At 37.6% G+C, this 11,931-nt stretch overlaps 1 protein-coding gene across 2 annotated transcripts; it reads left to right on the top strand.

Annotated features, from left to right (window-relative positions):
• The first annotated feature begins 666 nt into the window (after window positions 1-666).
• Window positions 667-8,528, top strand: LOC121635494. 2 transcript variants are annotated; one of them, XM_041978684.1, is made up of 11 exons: window positions 667-1,045; window positions 2,596-2,737; window positions 2,839-2,972; window positions 3,096-3,256; window positions 3,665-3,761; window positions 3,909-4,001; window positions 4,095-4,115; window positions 7,007-7,027; window positions 7,139-7,165; window positions 7,246-7,305; window positions 7,399-8,528. In XM_041978684.1, the coding sequence occupies exons 1-11, from the start codon at window positions 970-972 to the stop codon at window positions 7,416-7,418; spliced, it is 852 nt and encodes a 283-aa protein (XP_041834618.1). In that variant the 5' UTR covers window positions 667-969; the 3' UTR covers window positions 7,419-8,528. The 2 variants fall into 2 exon arrangements, with proteins under 2 accessions (XP_041834618.1, XP_041834616.1); XM_041978682.1 differs by having other exon boundaries at window positions 669-1,045; window positions 2,596-2,745; window positions 2,847-2,972.
• The last annotated feature ends 3,403 nt before the right edge of the window (window positions 8,529-11,931 follow it).

Raw genomic sequence — 11,931 nt, 5'->3', positions numbered from 1 at the left:
GTGACAAACATGACTAGCAGCAACAGTGACTGACATGACAGCAAACGCAACGAATAAAGGAAAGTTAATAGAGAGGGATTGTAAAACAGGAAGGTGTGACCAGAATCACAGAGCAGGATGTAACTTATAAAGAATACACAAAGGAGTTCAACTGTACAAAATAAAACAGGAAATAAGAGGACTTAAAAACAATCAAAAACCCACAGAACACTTGGGCACCTGTTCAGTCCTTTCCTGAGACTTCAGCCTCCAGTGTACACAGAAACCCCATGAAGCCGTGGTCTTTTTTTTTTTTTTACTTTACAGCTGAGTTTTTACTATTTGATTAATTCTGCAGTACTATATGAAATCACAAGACGTAAAGTCTTGTGTTAGAGAATGGCTGGCGGCTCTTTTTCTTTCTTTCTTTCTTTCAACTATTTGATTAATTCAGAAAAATGAACAGATGTATTTTTTTACCCCTTCTTAAATAACTGCTGATGATTCTCAGACATATCTTAAATGCTCTTTTATAATTTAATGAGGCCAGTCTGGACAATAGTTTCTGACTGCAATAGTCTCCCAGACCGCTAGGGGGCGGAAAAGTGCCGTTTTGGATTGAGAATCCTGAGTCCTGAAATTAACTTTATTAAAATAAATTTTGCAAACAAAACGTGGCCTGTTACCACTGTAACCCTTAAACGATGTTTTTGTTTTTTCTTTTAAATTAACACACTACAGTATTAATTTGTTCGTACTATTTTAAGCATGGTATGTGGAGGCGGAGACTGGCAGCGCGTTGAGGTGGTAACTAGTTTCACTTTCAGCGTCTTTCAACTACACACAGTAGTACCGCCACTTACTAAAACGACTATTTATGCTCAAACTAAAATGCAATTAGCTTTCAGCTAACGTTACTTCACACGTATATTTAGTCAACAACAGCTGGAGCCGGGTATCTTGTTGCTTTTCCCGGTTTCGTTGACGAAGATGAGGCCCTGTCGTGCTCGCCTGTTGTTGGCCGGTTGGTTGGTTTTCATCCTTTTTGTCAAGTTCGCAGCTTCAGGTCAGTTTATAGCTTTATTCACACCATAGAAGTGTTTATAAATCCGCATTATAATTGTGTATCTGTGCAAGATGTGTTGTGGTTTATTATTTTCCGCGTCATGACCCCACCCTGTACAAAAAAAAAGCCTGGAAAGACGAGATAATATAAAAAACGACCACAGGGTGAATCACCACAAGAATATGACACAAAATGAGAGGGGACATTGTTTTATAGAGAACTGTTTGAAAGAATCGACCATGGTAGAAATTAAGATAATTTGGATTAATAGAAAATTGAACAGTTATTAAACTAAAGCGGATTAGAATAGAGTTTAAAAGTAAAGAACATAATAATCTATCACAGCACATAATAGAACAATTAAAAAGTAGAATATCATAACTTGGAAAAGAAGAGGCTCTCACTACCAGTCATTTCATTTGCATTGCAGTTGCAGAAGGATGCATCACATTATCCACCAGGATACAGTGTCTTCCACAGTTTGATGCATTTTAAGTCACAAGCTGTGGGATCTTAGCAGAAAGTGTTCCTTTATTCAGTTCTAATAGTTTTATATTTAAAATCTTTTTCATTTTGCCATGATGACACACTGACTCAGTAGCAGTCATGTGGTAAATATGATCCATTCAAACACATTATTTCTAATGTAAAGCTGTAAATATAGTACAAATATAAACAAAACTCAGACTGAAAGTTTTTAGGGCTATTACTCTTGGGTTGCATAACACATATCTTTAAATTCAGCTCATTTTTATGTCAGTTTCACACTTTTGCAGCATTGTGACTGCACTTTGCTCAGATTAAAATTTGTCCAACAACACGCACTATGTACTTAATTATTCTGATATTAAAATGATTTATATGCATGTTTTCCAACTCAAAAAGATGTAAACATTCAGAACACTTGCTGGACTTTATCATTTTTCTTGTGTCATGGGGAAGGTTTTGTGCTATAATGATGATAAAAATTGGAAGAAAAACAATAATCTGTTCACAAATGAGTTTTCATTAGAATAAAACGATTTAAAATCTCAGCATAATCAGTTTATGTATGAAGAAAGCATGGGTCCTTGTCATTTCATCTCTGTACTATCAGAATACAGCGGTGGCTCAGAAGGGACAAACCAGTGTTTAGTCCTGGCCGTTTACACTTGCAGCTAGATGTAGTTGCATCCTTCACACTAGATCTTTAAAATGTGCATAAGTGTTTAGGAAACTTCATGGTAAATAGTATCATAAAAGGCCTTTCAGATAGACTTGAAGTAGTTGAGCTACTTTTTTAGTTTTTCTGTGTTCCCCTTTCAAAAGAAGAAATAAATGGGGAAGGAAGAAGTGGTGCCAATTAATTAAAAAAGAAAAATTCAGTGTGAGGCCTCCAGTGACACTTTGTGAGTCCAGTTTGAGTAAAACTATACAAGACGGGATTCTGTTTAAAGAATAGTTCTCTTTTTGCTAATATAAAGTTTTACCACCATCCAGTCAATCTGAGGATTTTTTTAAGGATATTTGGACAAAATAAACAGCACACTGCATCTGTTTTGTCGCTGTAGAGAAAAAGGTTTACGGGAGACTGGGCGGCCAGGTTGACCTCAAACCAGAAGTCGTCCCTGCAGCTGACACCAGCATCATATGGAAAGAAGGAGAAAATCTCGCCATGAAATGGGAGAGACAGGAAATACGTGCATATCGCCATTATGAAGGTTTGACTTTGGAAGATTGAAGAAGATTTGAAGATTTTGTGTTTGTCTTTGTTATTTGTGACTTTACTTGAAAAGCTGACATCTCCTGTGTTTGTTTAAAGAGCGTGGCCGTCTGAACATCTCAACTGGAATGATGACAATCACAGGACTGATCCCAACTGACAGCGGACTGTACACACCAGAGATCAATAACAAAGTCGACACCCCAATCCTCCTCGAAGTCATCTGTAAGTACATCAGTTTTACATTTTTCTGTTCCTCCAGTTAAGTATTGTTAGATTTTCCCATTTTTAAAAATAAGCAGTGTTGAATGATGTAATTTGTTCTTCTTATTTCTTTAATAACAACAGCTGATGTTCCTGTACCTACCCTTAAATCTTGCGACAGCACAGTGAGTGTATGTACACTGGTCTGTGAAGGAGACACAACAGGAGCTGGACCAGTCAGCTACACATGGAAAGCAGACAATAAAGAGGTGCCAGAAGTCTCTGGGAATGAATACATCATTAAGGTATTGTACATAATGTGTAGCTGTTTTTTGTTTGTTTGTAGTTGTGTTTTCTTCAAAGCTAATGTTATTGGTTCACTGACTGATCCTTTAGTTACTGCACAAGTACAGCTTACAATCTCGTGGTGGATGTGTCCTGCAGAGGACCGAGTTACTGGTGCAGCAACAGGGGGAGAGACTCAGTCTGTTTGGTGAAAGTTTGTAAAACTAAAAGGTGAAAAAAGAGGCAGAGGTGGTAGTGATCTTTAACTCAGCAGCCTCGGTTTTGCAGGTTCTTTAATGAAGGCATAAAGCCTTGGGCAGCTTTTTTGTTTTTATTACTATTCAAGGGAAGTAATCTTGTCAAAATTTTTAAAAATAAAGTCAAATTAAATTTATGGCAATGTTTTTTTTTTGTCACCACACTCTCAGAAAGAAATTTCAAATATAAAAGAGTTCAGCTGTGAACTGAATAATGAATTCAGTCGGCAGAGCAGCAATCCCATCCCCAACCCGTTCGCCACCCCTGGTGAGTAAACACTAAGAAACTTTCTCTCTCGTGTAAATCATTGTGTTCAGTTATTGAGAAATCTACATTAGCTCCTCATTGTTTGACTTCTATTAGATTTTTATGATTTAAGTATTTTTAAAAGCCTCATATTTGCTCATTTTCCAGAAAGCAAACTAAATATTTTCAAAGGAGTCACAGTCTTCATTTGTCTACTGCTGCCTGTGCTGCTGCTGGTCATATTTCACAAGTGCAAAACGGGTGATAATTCTCTTTCTATTTGCAAACTCAAAATCTCTTCATACTTAATTTGTCACATGTAAATTTATAATTGCTCTTATTTTCTTCTTTTAGGGGTGTGTTTCTATGAAAAGAGTAAGTAGTCCACAGCCTGAAATGCACGGTGTTTAAATAAGCTCAATCCACAAGTACACACAGTCATACAACAGAAAGTACCCTTTAAATTTAAAGCCTGTGTATCAGGATATAACAAAAATCTTTTTGTTCCCACCAGGTCTTAAACTTGTACAAACAGATTAACAACAACATAATTACAGAGTCACCGTTTATTTAACGGAAACAATCCAGAATACAGAAATGATCTGTGTGAACATCTTAAATACATCTTTACTTCCTCAAGCCAGGTTTCTACCTGGATAACTGTGTGATTCACCTCAATACAACCTGAGGTTTGCTGGTCTGCAGCATTCTGGTGTCTTTTAACACAATTCCAAGGAGGAAAAACATCAGCAATAATTTTAGAGAAGCAGTTCTTACTGCACTTCAATCTGTTAATGGTTATTCTGCCATTTCCTAATTATTTACAGTCCATTATTTTACAATAAGAACGATTATTTGCAAATTTAAAAAATTAGGGACAATGTCAATCTTACCAGGACTGGACGTCCCAGCAAGTTCACGCCAAGGTCAGACCATGCAATACTCACAGAAACTGTAAAACAAAAAACAAAAGCTGCATCTTGGACTTTACGTCCTCAGTTAGCATGTTAAAGTCCAAGACAGAGCAACTGGAAAAATACTGAACAAGGTTTGTTTGGGAGGGTTGCAGGAGAAAGCCACTTCTCTCTAAAAAGAACATGGCAGCTTGGCTTCGGTTTGCAAAATTACATCTTCTGGAGAAATGTTCTTTGACCAAAATTCACGGTTTATCAACACAAACGCCTCATACAAACTGTTAAGCACGGCAGTGAGGGGTTCATAATATGGGATAGTTTCATAGCCACCGCCCCTGGACACCTTACAGCAGGGGTGTCAAACTCCGGTGCTCAAGGGCCGTTATCCTGCAGGTTTTAGTTATTTCCTTGCTCCAACACACCTATATAAAATCAAGTGGATCCAACAGCTTCTTTTCAGCTTCTTCACAATAGCCCATTAATTTCAGTCAGGTGTGTTAAATCAGGGAAACAATGAAAACCTGCAGGATACCGGCCCTCGAGGACCGGAGTTTGACACCCCTGCCTTACTGTAATTTAGTCTAAATTTAGCCAAAGATGTTTTTATTTTAAAATAAACAGTAAGATATTGCAGATCAGGTCCTAACATAATTATCTCAGGGAAATATGTAACTGTTTTTCAGTCATTCATAAACAAGTCGCAGTCAGACGGGGATGTGATTTCATTACTGGCCTTTTTAACACCATCGGTGCAATAGATTGCACACATGCCAGATTCATTCCCTCAACCACAAGAATGTCACTCCATAAATATCCAAGTCACCTGCCACTCCCAGATCCTCCTGCCGAATGTGGTCTTTCTATAATTTAAATTTACTAAAGCAGTTATTAGTAGTTGGAGGTTATGCCCTAACCCCCTGGTTAATAACACCACCAACCAACCTTCAGACTCAGGAGGTTTTATTTCGTCAGATTTACACACATTAGCGCTCCGCGTCTTAAAAGGATGCTGGATGCGTTTGGACAATGCAGGTAGCGATTTGCTTCTCAAACCGTAGAAGTATGTAAAGAGAGATGAACATTTATTCTACGATGTATAAATTCCCTCTTTAGCCACTACACCACAAAGACGTGTGTCCTGATGTATTCATAGAACCAGACTGCAAGCTCGCTGTTAAGTTGCAGAAGTTATTCATTATACATTTGTTCATTAAACTGTTTTTAATTTATTTAAATCTTAATAAATAATAATAAACAGGTGCTACACTTTTAAAAATGAGGACAAACAGGTTTCAGTGCACATCTTTCTTAATAATATCTGTTTTCATTCATTCTTTTGGTATTCTGATTGTTATTTTTCTTGTCTTTGTCTCTGCATGCGGCTCTCAATCTCAACCTTTTATGGGCATGTTTGGGTGTTTACCTGCAAACCCTCCTGGCAACTTGCAGAGAGCCTGGTATTCAGTAATCTAAGACAAATTATACAAATGATCTACTAAAACTTAATCAGTCTGATGGAGGATGTTCGTTAAAACTTCTTCAGTACAATTTAAGAACTCATTTTAGAAGATTCATAAGAAGATATTGGTGAATGTGGCCCATTGATCTGAAACCCAACAGCAAATCTAAACAAACTGAATTGAAACTGAAAACAAAAAGAAACAAGACGGGAAAAATCCAGGCCCTAATAAAACTAAAATGCTGTGATTGGACATTGAGATTTGCATAAACAAAGGGCTGCAGACGTCAAACTGAGGCAACATTGACTGGATCAAACTTCAGTATAAAAGTGAGAACAAACAGACAAGAATAAACTTCAACTTCTCACTACTTAAGATGGTTCTGCAAGCTGTTGAATATGGGTTTAGTTTCTCACAGTGTTTCTTTATTTTGGTTTTACTTTTGTCAAATAAGGACACAGTGTAACCTAACAACCAATACCACTAACATTACTTTTTATACTGATCCTTCTAACACTACTAGCAATAATAATACTGCTATTTTTTTATACCTCAGAAGTCACATCTACTGTTTAACTGCTGTAATCTTACAGCTCCTGCATGCACTCTTACTACCAGATTATATATATTATATTCCTACTGTTAATGTAGCTTTTACCTGCACAGCCGAAACCTGTTGGACTGGGATTAGGAGCAAGAGCTTATCTCATCAAAAATAAGTGCCTATTTAAACATGTAACACATCTACACGTCTGTTTATTTTAGACCAACTGATTTTAAGATTATTCTGACTTCTCAGCAGAATAATAGTTGTAAAAATGAAGAAATCCTTAAAAACTAGGCACAGTGTGGCCTCTTTAACACATTCTCTGTTGTGATCTTTTCCCTGCAGCATCAATGCCGTGGGAAGCAAGTAAGTTTGATCATTTTCTGACTTAAAAATAATAATTTGTGCCAAACACGCCGGTTTCTTTGGGTCTTTCCATGCTGTATTTTCTGTTATTGTCACTTTTGTTTTTTTCAGACTTCTGGAAGAGGAACGAGAGGCCACGTAAGTTTCAACATTGGTTAAAATGTCAGATTATTTTTTTAAAGCTAAAAATGATTTACTTCTGTGTACTTTTATTAAAGGAGAGAGGATTGCTGAATCCAACGGCACCACTCGTGCTCAGCCAAGAGACCAAACGGAAGGTAAGATGCTACTAAAAAGAAAAATCTCCTGCTCATCTTTAGTTATGATTTACTTCAACCACTTATCTTCTTTTTTACTTCATCATCTTGCAGAGGAAACACCCATGAAATAGATGGGCACCAGATGAGGACCTGAAACTGGACCATCTCCAAGTTCCAGACTGAAACTAAAAGGATTTAGGAGAACTACAAGTACAACTGCAGGGCTTAAAGTGTTCCGGCACCTTGCCGGATCTCCAGCTTTTCGCTTTGAGTCAGAAAAAAAAACAAAACTGTTACCTATGGGTATAGTGGTTGAGACTCTGAATTGTAGAAAATGAATTGAACAATGAACAATGTTAAAGTCGGAAATTACACATATTCGAAAATAAGCAGAACTTGCTGCTGCATGTTTTCAGTGTTCAGCAAATAGTGACAATATACCACACTTCGTTTTCTCCGCCGAGTTCACCTGTAGCGTGAACGTTGTCTCTGAGTGGTCTTGAACGCAGCATCCAAGCCAATGGTTGTTTCACCGAAATCATATTTAAAATAAGATGTAGAGTAAATTCATGAAGTCAGAGAAAGACGTCCTAATTGCACCTCCGCTCCCTGGAAAAAAGTTCATTTTCAGGAATTTTTTTTTACTTTAAGCCCTGCAACTGATCTACAAGTGGCTTTCAAATGCCACACAAGCACATGATTGGCAGTTAAAATAAGGAGACTTAAGGGGACATTTCTCATATTTAGGCACTTTGAAAAAGGTTTGACATTTTATGATGGTGTTACATATTAAATGGGACATTTTACGAAGTCATCAGCTGCTGAGACCAATAGTTTGTAGATCAGAATAAACAAGCACCACAAAGAGGAAACAGAATAGATTGAAGGTCATAATTTAACAGAAGCTGGGCTGCAGAGAAGCAGAGCAGATCTATCTTCGGCTCAAAGTTTTCTCAAAGAGCCAGAGAGCATTTTAAACAATTCCAGGAAACCCAGCAAAGTGTGCTTTCCTGTGACGGTCTGCATATCTGACTCAGACTAGTACCACCAACTTAAAAACCGAGGGCTGCGGGTGATTGTGATCCAACATGTCGGAGGACCTGAGCTGACCGGAGGACAGAAAGGAAGCCATTGTGTGGTTGAAGCGGCCAGTTCAACAAACAATCAAAGCTTTGTACAGTGCTGCCACTACATGCGTGGAGCTGTTTGTGTGAGTTTGTTTTGAGGCAAATCTCCAAATTTTAAAAATGATCAGGAATTTAAAGGTAGTAAAAGTGTGCCTTTTATGTTGTTTGTTGTCTTGGTTTTTTTTTTTCTCTTGTCTGCTAAACGTTTAAATTATGTGTATGTATATAGCTTCTGTTTTTATTCTAGCATTAGAAAATGTTTCTTTTAGCCAGTTTTCACAAGGAAAGAGAAAAATATATATCTTTTTTTTACCACTTTTCCCCCCTGTCTTACCGGCAACAGAAACCCTCTTAAAGTGATTAAATGTGTTTTAATTGATCAGGAAGAGTTGTGTTTAGCATTGCTGCCGTTTCTACTTAACTGAAAGCATTACAAGTGTTGGTTTTTTCTTTCTTGTTTCAGACACTAAAGTTTTCATATTGTGTTTTCAGACAAAAGGCACCGAGAGATAAGTACTGTGTTGGCTTCATATTTCTTGTCCTATATGCAGCTGTACGAAGAGATTTTTTTTAATATAAACTACAACAAATTTAATAAAATCAACAGAATATAAACCTGTTTCTGTAATTTTTCTTCTATCTAGGGGTGAAACAAAGAAAAAAACGGTATTTATGTTGGGCTTCCTGATAAAAAGGATAAAATATTAATATTTTTGCTAACTGGCTAAATTTAGCTCCTCTCTGTACATTTTGCAAAGAAGAAAAAGTCAAACAATGGATGAACAGATTTCCTCATTTTATTTTGGCCACTTAAAAGTTATCAACAGTAATATTGTGATGTCAGAGTGCAAGTAAAACAACACGAGGTGTCAGTATATGAAGAGAAGGCTTTATTCATATGTTTGCTTAAAGTGAACATGTTTGAACGAAGAAGTTAATTGCAAAGCAAATGATTTGAGCATCACAGGACTGAGACGAAACACGACTGATTCATGTGTAACTAAGGAATAATATGCTGACATCATGATGCCAGGCCGATTTAACAGTAACTTTTCCATCATGCGGCACTTTAAGGGTGTGTCGTTGCAAGCATTATCCAGATGTTTAGCGTTGAAAATGAAAACAATGAATGAATGAAATCCGAGTTGTGACGTCCTGCATAAATCCATGTTGCAGCAGCAGCAGCAGCAGCGCCCTCTGCTGTTTTTCAAGACAAGTGTAAAAGCTTACAGCACCTGGTATTCCCAGGCGGTCTCCCATCCAAGTACTGACCAGGCCCGAGATCAGACGAGATCGGGCGTGTTTAGGGTGGTATGGCCGTAAGCAACAGCTTCCCCCTCTCGCCATCTTTTTATACTGCACATGACGCTCAGCACAACTCTGCTCCTTTAGCCCTTCATTTCACACAGCTGTGTTGCACCACGGAAACTTACACAACCTGCACGACAACAGCCCCGGAGGAACACCATTCACCATCCCTCATACAAACTTTCATTCACACCTGTAACTTCATCCCCCAACTTGCTCTCCACTCACGCGTCTCATCTCTGCAACATGAAGGCAAACTTACAAACACATTCACACATTACGCCTTTCTGGATTAACAACTCAGCAACGCAACATTGCTTCTGCAAAACACACACAACACCGCAATCACAGCAACCTAGACTGCGAGCTACGAGCCGCCCTCCGAGCTGGGAGACTTCCACAGATTTCTATGCGGAACCGGCTGCTGCTCGACTGGCCAGGGACCGTCCGCAAATTATAACACGGACAAAAGAATTAAAGGAAAAATATTCAATAATTACAATATGACATCTTGGAATGCCACCAAACTCACAGTACTGATAAATCATCTCATATTGATCATACTACAGCTCTTAATTTGGTAAAGTATTTTTTATATAGTTTTTTCCTTTCATATTTTTTAAGTGTTGCAAACTGCAGACGGTCCCTGCCCAGTCGAGCACCAGCAGGTTCTGCATAGAGCCCAATGCAAGTCTCCCAGCTCGGAGGACGGCTCGTTTGGAGGAAAATACCATTGTAGGAACTGTCTTCCTTAACCATCCTGGGTCTCTTCAACTTACTACACGTTTGGGTCATCAGAAAACAAAAAATTCTCCAAAATGTGTTATACAGTAACATTACAGATATTTTTCTCCACTTTAAAAACTGCCACATACTTAATACTTAATTGTTAATATGTAGCCTAACTTGAAGCTAGAGGGCAGCAAAGCCTTATAATCCAACAGGTCCATTATTGGGTTTTGTTCTGCAGCTTTTTCAGTGGTTAAAGTCTGACAGATAGGGCGTAGTGTGAAAGTCATTTTATAGTTTTATTTTATTTTATGTTATTTTTTTTGTTTGTTTGTGTTGTTTTTGGTTTAGTTTTGTTTGTAGCAAAAAAGCATATATAACTTGTTGGTTTTGATTAAATGTTGAATAATATGGCATTAATGACTTGAACCTGAAACTTGGGAACATGTGGAAGTTACTTAACGTTGTATAAAGTGCAAAACAATTAAGTGTTTAATCCTCAGGAAATTCATGATACAGCTGCATAAACAGAAGATAAAAAAAGACCTCCTGCTAGGGAATGCAAAACAAGAAACAACAATCCAAAAGCTCTTCTTGTTTTCATGCTGGGAGCAGCAACTCCAGCTGAATCTACAAAAATCTATGAAAACCTTTGCTGAATAATACCCCCATGGCCACTTTATTCAGCACACTGTAATTATTCATAGCGTAGATTCAACAAGGTGGTGATTTCACTCCATCCTGACATGATAGCAGATTTGTCGATGCTACATCCATGATGAGAATTTCCCGTTCCACTACGGAAATCCGGTGACTTTGGGGGCCATTGGAGTTCAGTGAACTCATCGTCATGTTAAAGAAACCAGTTGGAGATAATCTGAGCTTCCTGACATGGTGCATTATCCTGCTGGAAGTAAGCCAAAGCGTGTCATGGGTGATATTTTCGGCACACTTTGGGCCCCTGAGTACCAACGTGGTGATTCAAAATGATGCTCAGTAAAGTCTGGTAATTATAAAGTGAATGGCTTCTCAGGATACGATACACTGTTAACTTAACAATACCATAAGAGGTAATAGACAAGAGTAGGTCTTCGCTCTAGGGGACTCTAAGGTTCTATAAAAAACAGGACTAGAGCTGTTTTAGGGCTGATGATGGAAGCTGTATTCGGATTTTACTTGTAAATAAACCTTCTGCTTTTCCTTCCACAACAGAAACTTATAGTTATGAAATCATTATTCGGATCAATAATCTGGCAGACGAGGACAAAGTAGTTTTTGTTGTGTTATACTGTATTTTTTTGTTTTTATAATCACAGCTGTGCAAGTGAAAGAAATTATAAAACAATGTAATACCGATATTACCTATACGTAATACCTATATCTAATAGTTAACACCTATATTGTTCAAGACAACCTTCATCATGTAAAGCAATAAAAAAAAAAAGCATATATTTTTTTAAACTCACCAAATGTAATTTAT

Source organism: Melanotaenia boesemani, chromosome 24 (assembly GCF_017639745.1).
Source record: "Melanotaenia boesemani isolate fMelBoe1 chromosome 24, fMelBoe1.pri, whole genome shotgun sequence".
In the NCBI taxonomy this organism is placed as follows: Eukaryota; Metazoa; Chordata; class Actinopteri; order Atheriniformes; family Melanotaeniidae; genus Melanotaenia; species Melanotaenia boesemani.
The sequence above is the reverse complement of the archived record's forward strand: the minus strand, read 5'-3'. Positions and strand labels throughout refer to the sequence as shown.

Bases quoted from the DNA above. Each gene is read 5' to 3' on its own strand.
- LOC121635494 (XM_041978684.1), top strand. From the start codon at position 970: ATGAGGCCCTGTCGTGCTCGCCTGTTGTTGGCCGGTTGGTTGGTTTTC. The intron at 1,046-2,595 runs GTCAGTTTATAG...TTGTCGCTGTAG, and splicing joins TGTCAAGTTCGCAGCTTCAG to AGAAAAAGGTTTACGGGAGA. The intron at 3,257-3,664 runs GTATTGTACATA...CCACACTCTCAG, and splicing joins GGAATGAATACATCATTAAG to AAAGAAATTTCAAATATAAA.